We start from the raw sequence: 17,185 nt of genomic DNA on the forward strand, positions 1-17,185 counted from the left end.
ATCTGAAGATCATTATTGCCCAGTTCAGAGAAGCATATCACCTTGTTGGCCTTACAGTAATGAATTTTTTGGAGACAGCAAGTCTTTTTTATTGTAATTTTTATTTTATTTTTCAATTGACAAATATTAGTTTCCTCTTCTTCACTCCTCTGCACACTGGGGAAAAAAACCAAAAAAAGCAACATAAGTCTTATAACAAATTTGCATATTTAAGAAAATAGATCTCCAAATTGGCCATTTCAAGAAATATATGTCTCATTCTGCATCTTAAGTTCATCGGGTTTCTGTCATCAGGTGGTAGTGCCATTTATCATTGGTCTTCAAATTGATCAGAATTCTCAGGTTTTTCAGATTGTTTGTCTTTGGTATGTTGTCATTGTTTAAATTATTCTCATTCTGTTTAGTTCATTCTGCAGCAGCTAATATAAATCCTTAAATATTTCTCTGAAACATCTTTCATCATTTCTAATGTTGCAGTAGCATTCATATACCATAATTGTTCAGCCCTTCACAAATTAATGACCACACCCTTAGTTTAAGAGCCCTTGGTAGCTCTTGAAAACTGACAACCATGTCACAGTAGTAGTTGTTGTTGGAGGGGATACCTATGCTAATAAAGTTATGGATTCTTGAAGCACTGAAGTAATGTGCTCAGGTGAATTATTATCTTTTGACTCTTTCCTATAATAGGTAGATTTCCTTTGGGGAAAATGCCCCAAAAGTTCTTTATAAAATAAAAAAAATTATATTATAACCTTGTTCTATAGCATACTATATTAAAGGGTATTATTTGAAAGATTGACCTATTTTATCTGTTAGCTAAGATGGCTTAGTTCCCATTGCATGAAAAGTATCTAGGAAGGCAGTTTTACATGAAAATAGGACTTGTATTTTGTTGCCCAAGGAGAGTCCTTGCAGGAGCTAAGTGACAATGTATCTTATTGTACTGAAGCAGTAATTTCATAATAAATCAAGTGAAAGTACTGTTTACTTAGTTAAATAAAATGCAAATTAAATTATCAGGAGCTTTTCTTTAAGGAACAGAGAATTAAAAGTGAGTCTATGAGTTAAATGAGAAGGAATAAGAGTAATTTGGCTAATACTTATGTCAAAACATGATATTCTCTTTCTTCCTATTCCCCTTACCCATTAGGGAAGGCTAGTAGGAAAAATCAAAAATGGCGAGGTCCAGATGAAAATATTAAGGCAAATCTTCGCCAGTATGGCTTGGAGAAATATTATCTTGATGTCCTCGTTTCAGATGCATCTAAACCTTCCTGGAGGAAGGGATTGTTTTTTGATGCAATCATCACTGATCGTAAGTATATTTCTATATCTTAGTAGGTGTACAATTAGAATTATGCAAAGTAGCTTTATATGTTGGGGAAACCATATACCAGGGCACATAGCTTATCAGTGCTATTTCCACCAAATTTGTTCATTTAGTAATAAGGGAGAAAAATATGGAAGTAGTACAAGAAATTTATTGAAGAGGAATGCAGAATTTAACAACATGATTCATAGTTTTAGTCTCTAATTTTTTTCTTTCCCATACCTAATTTCTTTTTGGCTCTAGGTATGTATGTAGATATACATTTATTTTTATAGTTAAGATAATTCAGTATTTTTCAGAAAAACTAGAAGCAAGATGTCTAATCCATTTACAAATATAATCTGAGATTTTTTAGTAAGAGAATGGATAAATACTGCACGTTTGTCTAAATAGAGGTCTTTGTATTTTTGTAGCACTTACTGCTGCCAAAAGAAAGATCACAGGATATCTTATACTGTGCAATTAGAGGAATACTGAATTCCCATAGACCTGGTATAATTTGATAATACTACTGTTAGTAATAATAATAATCCTAGGCAGAGGGGGAGAGATACAGGGGGAAATGTAGACTGTGTGAAAACAAAGATAACAATAAAAACATATGTTTAAAAAAAGAAACCAAATGAGAAAACCCCCCCAAAGAGATTGAAGTCTAGGAGAATAAATATTTGCGGGGTTAAAAAAAAAAGGCTTATATTATCTGACATAAAACAACTCTTTTAGGGAGGTTTTGCTGGTTCCCTTTGTTGTTGATGCTCTCTTGCTTCTTGAATTATCCTTGTATTTATTTATCTGTTTATATGTGGTGTCCTCCATTTGGATACAAGTTTCTTGAAGGTGAAGAATTTGTGTTTTATTTTATTCTTATCTTTGTGTCCTTAACACATAGTACAGTGCTTGGAAAATAGATGAACTTAATAAATGTTTATTGTTTTTATAAAGTAGTTTACATCTTTTAGCCACTTTGATCTTCACAATAATCCTGTGAAGTTGTTAGGGCTCATATTATTAACTCCATTTTATTGATGAGGAAAGAGCAGTTCAGACTCTTTAAGCGACTTTCCCAAGAACATCTAATAAGTAGCAGAACCAGGAAAAGAATCTACCTCTCCTAACTCCAAATTCAATTTTCTTGTTTTCCTCTACCCTTGTTTTTCCCCTAGTTTTTTCCTGAATTCTAACCCTGCATCACTCACTGCTTATTGGATATTTTAAAATGAATAACTCATATAATTATATACATAATTATATATATTATAAATAAACAATAATATAAAACAATATAATATATAATATACTGTATCTAATAATATAATATAACAAATAACTCATAATAATACAATAACTCAAATAAATAACTCACAAATTATCAATAATAACTAGCATTTATATAATAGCTGACACTTATATGGTACTTTAAGATTTGCAAAGTACTTTATAAATGTAATTTCATTTGGTCTTCACAACAATTCCTTTGGTGTAGGAAGGAATGAAATCAATCATTTATTAAGCATCTACTGTGTGCTGTATTAAATATTTTAAACTATACTGAGCATTTTATAAGTATCCCATTTGATCCTCACAACATGGGGAGGTAAGTGCCATTATTATTCTTGTTTTACATATGAGCAAGCCCAGGCTCACAGAGACTTGTTCATGGCTGAGCAGTTAGCATGATATCTGAGATGGGGTTTCAACTTTCTGACTCTTAAGTTTAGAACTCTGGAAATCAGTACTTTTCTGAATGCTCAAACCCACCTTCTTCTGAGCTTTCCAGGCGCTGTTGAGGGCATCGTAATCCTTCCATTCACCCAGTGTTTGCCACCCTTCTGTTGTCTCCGTCACCTCACTTCCCCTCACTCCATGTAAGCAGTCAGTTACAGGTTTTGTTGATTCTGCCTCCATGACATTTCGCACATGGATCACCTTCTTCCCATTTACCTTAGCTACTAGCTCTCACCACCTTTTCCCAGGACAATAACCTTCTAATGATTGCCTCCTTGCCTTAGGTCTCTCCTTTCCAATCTGTCTTCCACATAACTGCAGGCATATTTCTAAAGCACAGTTCTGATAATATCACTTCCCTGCTCAGTAAACTCTAATTACTCCCTGTTACAAATTCCTCTGTTGGCACTTGTTCCTTCAGGCAGGGCAAAATGACCTTGCTGCTAATCCTTACACATACCCCTCCAGCTTATAGAACTTTATACATGACTTGGTACATAGTAAGTGCTTAATAAATGCTATTTCCTTTATCTATTTTGTCTGCATGTCTTTGTACTTGCTGTTTTCCTTTCCTGGAACATATTCCCTCCTCACTTCAATTTCTCAGAATCCCCAGTTTCCTACAAAGGTCAGCTCAAACATCACTTCCTGCAAGAGAATTTTCCTGATCTTTCAGTAGTTAGTGCTCCCGTCCCAACTGCCTTCTGTTTATTTTGTATATACTTAACATGCAAGTTGTTTACCCTTATAGAATGTAAACTCCTTGAGCTCAGAGTCTGCTTTGTTTCTAATCTTTGTAACTCTAAAGGCTAGCACGTCACCTGGCACATCATAGATTCCTTTTTTTTTTTAAATAAACTCTTACTTTCTGTCTTAGAATCTGTACTAAGTATCTGTCCCAAGGTAGAAGGGCAGCAAGGGCTAGGCAGTTGGGGTTAAGTGACTTGCCTAGGGTCACACACTCTGAAGAATCTGAGATCAGGTTTGAACCACATCCTTCCAACTACAGGTGTGGTGTTTTATCCACTTTGCTCCTTACCTGCCCCTATTTATTAGATTCTTAATACATGCTTATAGATGGAAATTCATTTTCCCATGTTATATTTTTCACTGTTACATTACTGAACCAGACTTCCTTTTTCAGTGTGGCATCTATCAAGTCTTCATTTGTTGGCAGTCTTGCATGTTCTTTCCATTTCTTCATTTTCTAACTGAAAATGCTTTCTCTCACATATTCTTGGAAAACATTATAATGGTCTCTCATTTTCCATAATCATTCTATTAGCTTAATTCTATTTAGTTATTTCCATGCTATAATTCTCTCTCCACCTCTCCCATGTCCCAATAAAATGTAAGCTTCTTAACAACAAGAACAAGGTCATTTTTATGTTGATATTCCTAAAATAAAAAACGACTGTTGAATTAGATGCTTGAATGAATTACTGTTGCTAACTAGAGAGCAGAAAAAATTGCCTGGACATTATTAATTTAATGTAGATGTGTTTTTTGAAATTATAAAGGTGAATTCTGGCTGTTAGTGTTTCCTGTGTTTTCTGCTTAGCTCCCTATGGTATCAGAGAATCTACTAGAAAAACGGGTTCACAGAAAGAAGTGCCAAAAGGAATAGAAAAATGGTAAGCTTCAGATAACTATATACATGTAAAAATTTAAGCTTTTCCAACTTTGAGATGCTTGTTGCTTTCTTTTATTGAAGTTTATCTTTAAAAACATCTTTATAATGTTTGTCACTAAGCATATAATTTTGGTATTTTTTTTTTGTTTAGCCCAGAAAGCCACATCCCTGTTTCCATCAATTATCATCTGAGTGACATGTTTGTAGACCTTCTAAATTTTGCTGCAGAAACTCTTGTACTTGGTGGAAGACTAGTCTATTGGCTGCCAGTATACTTACCAGAGTATGTATCCTTTGGAGAACATTATCTTTTTATTCTATTTCTAGAATATCTATATTCATAATATATCTTGTATTATTAGACTTGTTTTCTTAATTTCAGTTGTGTCTGGAGTAAGAGTCTTGGTATTTCAAGTGAAGTGAAAGTCTTTAGTTTCTATACACAGCACAATCATGTTTGTTTAGTCCTTGTCTCTCTAACTCATTGGTTTATTTAGACTTGATAAATATTTGTTGAATGAATGCTTTGTTATGCAAAGCTTAGGAGAGTGTGATACACTGTAACTTCTTTCTTTAGGCTCTCTGGCCATTTTTTATTTTTGGATTCTGCCTATTTAGTTAATTTGCATATATCATTGTTAGGAATATATGTTATATCCCTAAATGAGATTTTTTTGAAAAGATAAAAAACCTTGAAAAATAATTACACAGACTAGGACAGTGATACACAGAACTGATGAGATCACCAAGTTAGAAAGTATAGAGAGCAAAGAGAAGAGAGTCTATAGCCTTGAGAGATGCTCATAGTTTTACCCTGTTAATTACTTATTAGGACAAAGCTTGTTATTTTTTGTAAAAACAAATAAGATTCTGGAGCATGAAACATAACGTACTGTTTGCCAGTTAGTTTGCCAGAAAAATATGGACAGTTGGAGAGAACATCACTAGGCACGAACCTACAACAGATGGGTCGCTCTCATTACCTTCTCTTCCTGTAACCCATACCCTCTGATTTGATAATCTTAACATTTTTTTCCTTAGTCCTGGTTTAGCATGTAATATTCCATGATACTTGGAAAACTTTAAAATAAAAGTTATGATCATTTATTTCTTCATGATTTCCTTCTGACTGTTCTCAGTTTAGTATTTTAATTTCTATAATAAGACTATTTTATATTACCTTTTTAGGATACTAATAACATGGACATAGTACTTAATGCATAAGTTTAATTTTCTGTTTGAAATCCTTTGTATCCTTTATTTTTGTTTTATTTGTTCTTTTATAAATTAATGCTATGCAACTCATTCTTTATATTATATAAAAACTCATTTTAAGGTATGGGTGCTCTAATCCTCAGTAAAGTTTTTAGATGAGTTATAGGAGGTTATAGAACACTCATTAAAATTCTTTTTTTCCCATCTAATGATGAGGTAAATGAGAATGAGGAATTGGGAATGGGACTGGAAAGATAAAGAGTTGGGGAATCTAAATAGAAAGTGCTTTCATATAAGAGGAAACAAAAAAGTAGGACTAAGTCTGAAAAATTGAAGGCTATAAAGGTAGAAAGACAGAATCTCAGTATATTAGAACTTGGGATTTAGAATAAGTAATTTTATTAAATCCAGTGATCAACCAATATTTATAAGTATCTATCTATCTCTGTGCTTGATACTGTGCATAAGTGTTGAGGATACAAAGCCAGAAGTGAAAATCTGCCCTCCAACGGCTCACCTTTTATTTATTTATTTATATATTTTTTGTTGTACGTTATTTATTTAGTCAACTTAGAACAGTATTCCTTGGTTACAAGAATCATATTCTTTTCCCTCCCTTCCCTCTCCCCACCCTTCCCATAGCTGACGCACAATTCCACTGGGTTTTATATGTGTCCTTGATCAAAACCTTATTTCCATGTTGTTGGTGTTTGCACTAGGATGTTCATTTAGAATCTACATCCCCAACCATATTCCCTCAACCCATGTAATCAAGCAGTTGTTTTTCTTCAGTGTTTCTACTCCCACAGTTTTTTCTCTGAATGTGGATAGTGTTCTTTCTTGTAGATCCCTCCAAGTTGTTCAGGATCACTGCATTGCCACTAATGGAGAAGTCCATTATATCAATTGTAGCACAGTGTGTCAGTCTCTGTGTACAATGTTCTCCTGGTTCTGCTCCTTTTGCTCTGCATCAATTCCTGGAGGTTGTTCCAGTCTCCATGGAATTCCTCCAGTTTATTATTCCTTTGAGCACAATAGTATTCCATCACCAACATATACCACAATTTGTTCAGCCATTCCCCAATTGATGGGCATCCCCTCATTTTCCAATTTTTTACCACCACAAAGAGCGCAGCTATGAATATTCTTGTACATGTCTTTTTCCTTATTATCTCTTTGGGGTACAAACCCAGCAGTGCTATGGCTCGATCAAAGGGCAGACAGTTTTTTATTGCCCTTTGGGCTTATCATAGACTGTCTTGCTGATGTAGGGCTCACCTTCTAATAGGGGAGACAGATGTACATCTCTAGGTAGATATGAGACAATTACAAAGGTTCAAGGTTAGCTTATAGGAGGAAGCATTAACAATTGAGCATCTAAGAATGGCCCTCTGCACTGCAGAAGATGGAGTTTGAGCTGAGTTTTGAAGGAAATCAGGAGAGGCTATAATATAGTGAAAACTGCCAAAGAGGAGTTTGCATTTGATCCTTCAGATTAAAAGGATCCATTGTAGTTTCTTGAGTAGGGGAGTGATACGGTCAGCCCTCGGGAAATCACTTTGGCAGCTATATTTTGAATGAATTGGAGAGGAGAGACACATGGACAGGTAGGCCAATATGGAGGCATTGTTTTGTTCATTCCAAAAGTGATGAGAGCCTGAACTGGAGTGGTGGTGGTGGTCTGAATAGAGAGAAGGAGGTATATAAGAAATATGGAAGCTGAAGTGACAGGATTAGGCAACTAATTGTATATATGGGATAAATGAGAGTGAGGAATTGGGGATGGCATTGAGGTGCAAAGGTAGGTACTCGGTGTCTCAATACTAATATGAAAATTCTAAGAGGGCTAATTCTGAGAGAAAGGTAATGTGTTCTCTTTTGAATATATTAAATTTGAAACGCCTCACAAATATCAAGTTTGAAATGCCCATTGGCCAGTAGATGATGTAGGGTTGGAGCTCATGAGAAAGAGGAGGGTTCAGTATAAAGATCTTGGAATCTTCAAAATAGAGACAATGCTTGAACTCATCAGAGCTGATGAGATCTGTAAGTCAAAGGATGTCTACAGGAGGAAGAATAGGGCCCAGGAAAGAGTATCCAGGAGAGGAGAGTCAGCAGTGTCAAATAAAAAAGAATGGAGGTTGAGAAAAGGACCTTAGATTTGAAATAAAAAAAAAAACCAAACAAAATAGCAGTAACTTGGGTTCAGATATTACATTTGTGTGTATGTCCTCAAGAGGAAAATGGGTATTATGTCTTATTTCTCAAGGATTTGTTTGTTGGAGAAACCATTAATTCATAGTACAATGAATTTTTGTCTATCTAAAACTCTCAGGGCATTATTCTGGATGCCTGAGTTTCTTTAAGTAGCTGAGGGAAATTTTGTAGGATGAACTATAATGAATGGCCCTCAAAATATTCTGTACGTAATTTAATTTTTTTTTTGATGGCTCCAAATCAACATTATTATTGTATTATGCTATAGCTTTAGCTATAGATCTATCCATAAATGGTATGGTATAGACCTGAATGACCTAATTTGGCACTGTTTATACAGTATATTCATACCTTTGCCTGTTGAATTATATGCCATTTAGTATTCCTCTAAAACTTTAGGGGCTATCAAGGTACAAGAAACCATTTACTCCCCCTCCTCAGATACACATGGAAGTTTCCTGTCTTGACCTTCAAAGCTATACTTTTGAGGTATTTATAGTTGCCATTTGCAAACAACAGCATTGCTGTCTCTTTTTGTGTTAGAAGGCTTCCTTCTTTGCTAACATCAAAGTATCTGCTACTCACTGTCTCTGTCACCATTTTTAATCACTACCTCTGATGTCACTACTGATCTAGGCTGCTCTCTTCCCATTTTTCTTACCCTTGTTTCTAGCTCTCATCTTTTCTGCTGAAGTGGGAGTAATACGTAAATATTTGTACGTAAAAACAAAATGCACTAATTCAAAAGTAATTTCGCATGAAAAGTCTAGACTTGCATAGATATGTGTGTGACTATTCAGTTTCACACACATTTAAGTACCTATGATATACAAGATGCTGTGCAAGGCACAGTGGATCCAAAAGCAACAACAACAATCTTATCATCAAGGAGATTACATGCTACTGCTAGAGGCCCAGAGATACTTGGATACTTTTTTGCTACTATTGATATTCTTTACTTCCCATTCTTTTGGGTCATTTTCATTCCAGAAGATCTCTGGGTGGCCAGCAAAGGCAAATTAAAACACTTAATTCTTGGACCCTTTTTACTTTACTTTGTATGAGAGGTTAAATTCTTGTTTAAAGTCTGCTTGCCAATTATTGTAGAAAGGTGCTTACTGATGAGTCATGGTCTGGCTCAATTCTCAGCTGGTATTCTCAGATTCTTGACCTTATATATATGTTGGTCATCATCATGAGTAGATGAAACATTTTTGAAGAATGATAAAACTGAAATGAGAATTTTATTTGTGAATCATTGGCACAGGTTTAGCTATCCTCAGATGGATTTGTTATCTTGCCAATATGGCTATCCCTGTAACAATCCAAACTGCAGCACATTATGCCTTTTTATTCTGTGCAACTTTTGTCTATTTTCTCCCATGCTTTTGCCAATGAGGGTATTCTCAGTGTTGTAGAGATCTCCTTAGTTTTTTTATAAATAATTATAATTTGGAGAAAAATATGTCCAACTAATAATCAAAGATAATAAAGTATTTGAACAAGTAATGATAAACATCTTTTATCATCAATCTCAAGCACCAAAGAATTTTATTTTTTTGATCTGAACTAGAAATAATTTTTGTAATTATTTTGTTGTCAAGTTTGTGTGTGATAATAATTTACATTTATGTGGTGCTATAGTACTTCCAAAGGGCAGTTAGATGGTACAGTGGATTGAGTGCCAGGGCTGAAGTGTGAAGATAATTTTAGGATTGTGACTTAAAATCTAGATTTAATTGGCTGCCAGGGGAAATCCCAAATAAAATACCCAAGTCAGTCTGGAAATTTATGGTAATTTAATTAATATAGAGGGAAGGAATTTAAGGAAGAGGGAAGAGGATATAGGATTTCTCCTGCCTGGCCTGTGCCAGGGGGAGTTTAAAATTCCTGCTTCTAGGTCTCTGAAGAAGATTAGAGGCTTCTAAAAGGATAAAGTTGGAAAAGTAAAGGAGGGAAACTCAGCCAGAAACTTACCACCAAACCAGACAATAGCTTATAGCCAAGCTAAGATGCCGAAAGGCCCAGCACACTATCAGCCAACTCTCTGCTGCAAAAGGTACAGGAGAGAGGAAATGAGCCAATATACCTTTCACCCTTGTGTGCCCTCCTCTAAATGCCCATTCTTTAGTTCTCATCTCCTTTGATTAGATTATATCTTTAGAATTACTTAACACTTCTTTGTTAAGTTCACCTTTTGTTAGTTACTTGACCTTTTTGTGATTAATTTAACCTTTATAGTTACTTAACACCTTTTTGTATTAAGATACTTAAAATAGAGTTCTAGCTTTACTATAGGGTAAGAGTTAAGTACCTTCATTGTTCAATCAGGAGATTACAACTTTATCTTCCCCTAAATTACGATCTAAGTAGGGTGGCCTAATTTAGAGTTCCTAAGACATTCCTGATTTTGTTAAACTAAGTATCTTCATTGTTACAATCAGGAAATAGCTAAATCCAATCTTCACAGAAGTCAGGAAGACCCGAGTTCTAATCCAGCTTTAGACACTTGTTATATGTCCCCGGGCAATTCCTTTAACCCTATTCATCTGTTTCCCCATCTGTAAAATGAGCTGGAGAAGGAAATGCCAAATCTCTCCAGTATTTTTTCCATGAAAACTCCAAATGAGGTCATAAAGAATTGGACATAACTGAAAAGATTGAACAACAGCATAATAATTCGAAAGTGTTTTTGCCACAGTATTGTGAGTCAGGTCTGCAAATATTATTATTACCATTCTACAGATGTTCAAACTTAGACTCTGAAAGATGAGTCATTTGTCCAGAGTCACACAGCTAGTGAGTATCTAGCAGGGGGGTGGAGGGTGTAGGAATCACACTGAGTTCTTCTGACCCCAAGTCTGTTGCCCTTTTTGCTGTGCCACACATTATGTCTCTCATAATCATGATCATAAACAAGGTTTTAAAGAGCAGTAGTATGGAGTCTGCCTTTGTTGGATTATTAGGAAGCCCATTACATATTAGAAGCAGCATGCATTGAGAATAATGAATTTTTTAGAGTGGGTTAGTTTATTGAAAGTTATTTTTGTCCAGCTTCTGATATAATAGCTAATGAGACCACAGACTTCCTTGTCCAGACTGATGTTATTATTTGAAGTATGAATCTGGATATCTAATAAGCAACACAAAGAGAGTCAAGACTAAAATCAGATCTTGGGGTCTGTTGATGTCTGAAATGACAGGTGGGTTTGTATATTTACCATCTGTTAGAAGGAGTTTATTGGCATATATATATGTTCTCCTTCTGTCTTAGGCAATTGAGTTTCAAAAGGCAACTAGCTTTGTTGCAGTTAAGTTATAGGGAAAAAATGTAGCCATAAATATTTGACCCTGCATTTTCCTAGTTTCCAGCATTTAATTTGCTTGAAATTCTGTCTGATACAGCAGTAGTTAAGAATTCTTATGCTAGTTTTTCCATCTTTGCAAAAGTAAAGTTAGAAGTTGTCTTTTTTGCTTACAAATTTGCTTTCAAAGATGGTAAAGGACATATGTTGGATATTTTTGTCTTCAGGTTTCTTTGTTTTAATAATTTTTGACTGTTTCTAAATATATATAACCAAAGGCTCTCTTCTTCATCATCTTTTTTTCTTCTTTGTATATTCTCTTGGTGATCTTACTGACTCTTTTGGCTTCATTTCTTCCCTTTCTTCAGTTTCCACTTCTACCCTCTCCCCAGAGCTTCACTCCCAGTTTTCAATTATTCTCTGCAGGATCTTGCTCCCTGGATGTATTGCTAGCACTTCAAACTCATCATGTCCAAAACCAAGTTCCTCATTTTTACCTTTTCCAAATCTGCTCTTTCCCTTAATGGTTCTTTCTGTTGTGGGCGTCCTTATTCTCTCAAGTTACTTTTCCCTTCTCCCTTAATTTCATCCACCACACTTAGTTATTTGCCAAGTTCTGGTGATTTGGCCTTGGCAATACCTCTTGCAGATAGTCTCCACTCCCACTGCAACTTCCATTACTCAGATTTCTATCAGTACTCACTTGGCCTATTAAAATTGCCTCATGATTGGTTTCTCGCCTCTTCTCTATCCTTTCTTCAGCCCATCTTTCATACAGTTAGTTGCTCCAGTAGTCTTCCTATGAGGTGGGGGATGCTCCTTAGCATTCTATATCTTCTTAGAGCCCCCCGCTGAGAGTTAGGGGAGAGGTGAACATCAAAGGTGGGTGAGTTGCCCTGAAAAGGGTTCAGCAAGCCCCCCTACTAGAGGTGCTCGTACTTCCCTCACACCCCACATCCATACATTTTTGGCATTCAGGGCCCTGGTCAGCCCTTTGCATAGCCCACCAGGATTATCCCATGTCATTTCCTTGTCTGAGAAACTTCAGTCCCTTGTTCTTGTTTCTGGGATAAAATAAAAACTCTTTTGTTCGGTCTTTAAAGCCTCTCACAGTCAGCCTTCAGTTTCTCTTTCCAGACCAACTTCACATTGTATTCCCTCAAGGGTTCTCCATGCCAGGCCAGTTGGACCATATTCTGGGTACCTTCTTCCTTCTCCCATTTCTGTCCCTTTCTACAGGTTGCCCTTCACCTCTGGGACTGTAGTCCTCTCTCTCTGTGCCTGAGTCTTTTGGAATCCCTGGCTCTCTTCAATACATTCATTTTTATACTACAGATATTTTTAAATTTAATTTTTGTTGATATTTCTAGTTTTATATTTTAAAAAGCAGTTCATTAAAACTAATCTATATGTTAATCAAATCTGACATTGTATTTAGTGCTCCTCAAGTACAACCTCTTATACAGGGTGTTTCTTGAGCCTCCACGTTATTAGTGTTTCCCCATTTTCCTCCAGAGTCACCTTGTATTTTATATATAATTATATTTACATGTGTGTGTATATATGTTTACAGGTATACATGCATATAAGCCTGTATATTTCCACTTATGTATACAAATGTGGGTGGGTATATATATTATGTGTGTGTACCCACAGACACACTTACTTGCGTCCCCTTTGGGTGGTTTTGTTTTTGCCCTTGTAGTGAATATTTAGCCCAGTGCTTTTACAGAGTAGGAGTTTGATAAATGTTAGTTTGGATTTTTGAATTCATATGTTCTCTGTTTTAGCCAAACTAGACTACTTTCTCTTCTTCATTCGTGTGCTGTCCTTACCTATCTTTAAGTCTTTCATCAAAGAGATGACTGATGTCGACCTCTTATTTCAAGTCGACTGACAGATCACTTGAACCACTGTCTGTGATCTTTGAAAGATCTTGGAATGGTAGAGGCACTGTGGCATCAGAGAAGGGCTTTTGTCCCTGTTTTCAAAAAGAAAAAAACAAAACAAGAAACTATAGATTAGAGTCTGTTGAACTTGACCTTACTTCTTAGCATAATTCTAGGCTTTTTAAAAAAAAAGTTAGTTAGTGGATATCTCAGAAAGGAAGCAGTGATCTTGGGAGGGGATATTCAGCATGGTTTCCTCAAGAGTAAATCATGCCAGATTGACCTCATTTCTTCTTCTTTTCTTTTTTCTTTTTGATAAGGCTATTCGACTAGTAGTTCAAGGAGAATGTTAACTATAGTTTACTTTGATTTTATGAATTATTTTTTGTTTTATTGATACATTCATTTTTATACTGTAGATATTTTTAAATTTAATTTTTGTTGCTATTTCTAGTTTTACATTTTAAAAATCAGTTCATCAAAACTAATCTATATGTTAACCAAATCTGACATTGTATTTAGTGTTCCTCACTCAATGCTCTTTCTTCCGTCTCCCACCTTTGTGAAATACACATAAATGCACACATATACACACTCTATATACACACGTGCACGCACACTCTATACACATATACATCTGAAAAGAAGGGAGAAAAGTGCATTTTCATGTCTTGGGGACTAAGCATGGTCTTTATAACTTTACATCATTGTTTCTGTTCTTGTTGTGCTTTTCATTTTGCTTGTTATAGATGGGAAAATAATTTCCCATGGAGAAGGAAATTGCAAACCACTCCGTTATCTTTGCCAAAAAACCTGTCTAGGGTCATGAAGAGTCAGATATGACTGAAATGACTAAACAACAATAAATTGTTTTCCTGGTGTGGGTTACTTAACTTTGTGTCAGTTTACGTCTTCTCATACTTCTCTTTATTCATATTCTCACAAGTTCTTCCAGGGCAGTTATAGTCCATTCTATTCATGTTCCGCATTTTGTTTCACCATTCCCATGTTGATGGGTATCTACTTTGTTTCTCTTTCTTTGCTACTTTCTTTGCTTTCTTTGCTACAAAAAAATGTTGCTAGAAATTTCTTAAAACTTAGATTTTATTTTAGTTTTTACAATTTTCCTTTTCTTGTGATTTTAACAATCATGAATAATCACAAACATCTTAAGAAATGGAGGCGAGGAAAGAGGATAAACATGAAACTACGAACTTCTACCACATGTATATTTCTTTTTTTAAGTGCATATTTTTAACCAGGTAATTGGAAGTTGTTCTATCTTTGATCCCTTCTGCACTTATCCTCTCTACCCTTTATGTAACTTTATCGAAGCTCTAATTGCCCACCAACCCTCTACCCTCTTTCCTACCAAGTAAAATCCTTCCCTTATGACTAATATATTTAATCATGTCATACAAATTGAGATGGTGGCAGTATCTGAGAATTCATATCTGATTCTATAGCTCTAGTCCTTTACCTAGTTTTAATAGAGCTTTTAATAACCTCATGAGGTAATAAGTCCCTTTCTACTGTCCCTTGAGGTCTTTTAGCTAAAAGTTCATAGCCACTTATTAGGTTTATTGAGGAGGGGATCCTTTATCAGGAATGCGTTAGACTAGTTGGCTTTGTTGTTACTTCCAGAGATTCTTTGATTCTCTGAATATTATATCATGAATTTGCTTGATATTGTTCTCACCTAAATATATGTCTTTTTTTCATTCTAGTCACTGAACTGTCCATCATAGGGAATTTGCTGACTCATTTTCCACTTCTACCTCCTTGACCTCAGGTGACCTCATCAGAAGCCTTTTCTTAAGTGGTTTCTTCCCAGCTTGCCCTGAGAGTGTATTTTAAAAATGAGAATTTAGAGTTTGATTTTTGCAGTGTACCTACCTCAGTGTTCAAGGATTTTATTGGTGTAGGCATTTCTCACACCAATGAGAATAACATTTCCACACCTTATTTAATCTCTCTGGCCCAAAAAATTGAATTTCTATTAACTAGCCTTTTGATAGTGATGAGACCCCATTTTCTATCCCTCAACTTTGCTACTTGATTCTTAGACATAAGCACAAGAAATTACCAGTTGCCCATCATATTTTGTGCTTTTCCATCTTAATAGGACCTGCCAGATAGTGTTCTTTATTTTATTGGCATAGTTTTTCAAGAGCCCAGGCTCACCTCTAAGATATAACATGCATTACATTTTGGAAACAATAATGATTGTAAGCCTCACATTTCACGCATGAATTCAAGACTCAAATCTCACATATCAGAAAACAATGTGGCAGCAGCTAGGTGGCTCAGTGAGTAGAGAGCCAGGGCTAGAGATGGAAGTGCTGGCCTCAGATACTTCCTAGCTGTGTGACCCTGGACAAGTCAATTGATAACAATTGCCTAGCCCTTACCAATGTATAATTGAAAATCTGTTACCTTAAAAAAAAAAAAAGAACTACATATCCTGAGAGCCCACTGACTTCTTGTCATTTCATACTTCCTGTAGTCAGAGGATAAAGGGAATGGGCATTGAGGCTCCTTTCTTTTTTTTGTCAGGATGTAGAATCAGCAGTGATGGTGGTGAGTGGGGATTTTGAAAATGACTAACCATTTTCATGGTCATTAATGGGCACATGGTTTTTATTTTGTATCCTCTTTATTCCTTGATTTCTAATGATCATTTAATAAACCCCATAAACTATAATATTTTATTACTTGGGATATAAATTTAATTTTTATACCACTCTTGCTTTGGAGCCAATATTCAGTATTGATTCCAAGACAAAAGATTAGAGTTTCCTTTTTTCAGAAAAGAAAATGATGTGAATTTTTTGTCTTATGTTATGTATATCATATAAATAACCTTTAGTCATAGCAACTCACAAAACAAAGAAAGATACAAGATTAACCTTATTACTGTATGGTGTTGCTTCATTGATCTCTTTAACATGTGGGAAGATAAAATAGTGAAAGGCAACTCCAATTTAGAATATAAATTTATTTGTATAAAAATATTTTTACATAGATATTTTAGCAAAGATTATGAGCAATATTGTATTACAAATATTAATAAGTGAGGGAGGTAAAAAAAAAAACCCAACCTGTAGGAAGTTTGATAAAGACTCAAGGAAAATTATCCCAAGCAATTAGAGATGATAGAAATTCAAAATGATGGCTCTTTAGGATTTGAGAAAAGCTTTCTTGTCTCTTTGGAGATATATCATCTCTTTTAATGAAACTGGAAGGATAATAAACAGATAAAAAATGGAAAAGACCTGTCTGTTAGTCTTACTATCTCAAGCTATTCTCTCTCTGCCAAGTTTGGACTCTAGTGTCCAGGTCCCTTGTGAGCTATAGAAATAAGTAAAAGGATCACAAAAGAAAACAAAAATGAGGAAAGGAACTGATAAGGCTAAGTGGTACCCAGAGAAGGACCATGATTAGAGGCAATGCCATTGGAAGAGTATTGTTGTTCAGGTGTTTTCAGTTGTATCTGACTCTTCATGACCCAATTCTGGGTTTTCTTGGCAGAGATTGGAATGAATTTGCCAATTCTTTGTCTAGCTTTTTTTGCAGATCAGGAAACTGAGGCGCAAACAGCATTAAGTGACTTTCCCAACATCACTCAGTTACTTGAATTTAGGAAGATGAAGTCTTCCTCACTACAGGCCTGGCATGCTATCTCCTGTGCCACCTAGCTGCCCAATTGGGAGAGTATCTCCAGATTTTTTTTAAAGGGACAGGTTCAAACACTTGGAAAAATTGTGAATGTAATTACTACCAAAAAAACAGATAATTGAGGAAACATGAGTATCTGTGGACCTATTTACCCACTTTCCCATCTCCACAGAGTCTTTCTGTATCTATC

At 35.3% G+C, this 17,185-nt stretch overlaps 1 protein-coding gene and 1 long non-coding RNA gene across 5 annotated transcripts in view; one reads left to right on the top strand and one right to left on the bottom strand.

The window, feature by feature from the left end:
• TRMT11 (tRNA methyltransferase 11 homolog) overlaps positions 1–17,185 on the top strand; it is a 69,573-nt gene that overhangs the window by 29,445 nt on the left and 22,943 nt on the right. For 2 of the 4 annotated variants that reach the window (XR_462943.3, XR_462944.3), the window contains exons 9-12: positions 1,154–1,318; positions 4,620–4,692; positions 4,843–4,974; positions 15,045–15,109. Coding sequence is in view for 2 of the 4 variants with exons in the window: in XM_001380143.4 (XP_001380180.2) it covers positions 1,154–1,318; positions 4,620–4,692; positions 4,843–4,974 (370 nt within the window). In the remaining 2 variants the exon portion in view is untranslated. The remainder of the gene's footprint in view (positions 1–1,153; positions 1,319–4,619; positions 4,693–4,842; positions 4,975–15,044; positions 15,110–17,185) is intronic. The other 2 variants (XM_001380143.4, XM_056818730.1) reach the window with 1 other exon arrangement.
• LOC103097273 (uncharacterized) lies at positions 83–3,735 on the bottom strand. The gene is made up of 2 exons (XR_462942.3): positions 3,092–3,735; positions 83–156 (listed from the first exon to the last, which is right to left on the bottom strand). It is a non-coding gene; the product is annotated as an uncharacterized LOC103097273 (long non-coding RNA).

Source organism: Monodelphis domestica, chromosome 2, assembly GCF_027887165.1.
Source record: "Monodelphis domestica isolate mMonDom1 chromosome 2, mMonDom1.pri, whole genome shotgun sequence".
NCBI classification, from domain to species: Eukaryota; Metazoa; Chordata; class Mammalia; order Didelphimorphia; family Didelphidae; genus Monodelphis; species Monodelphis domestica.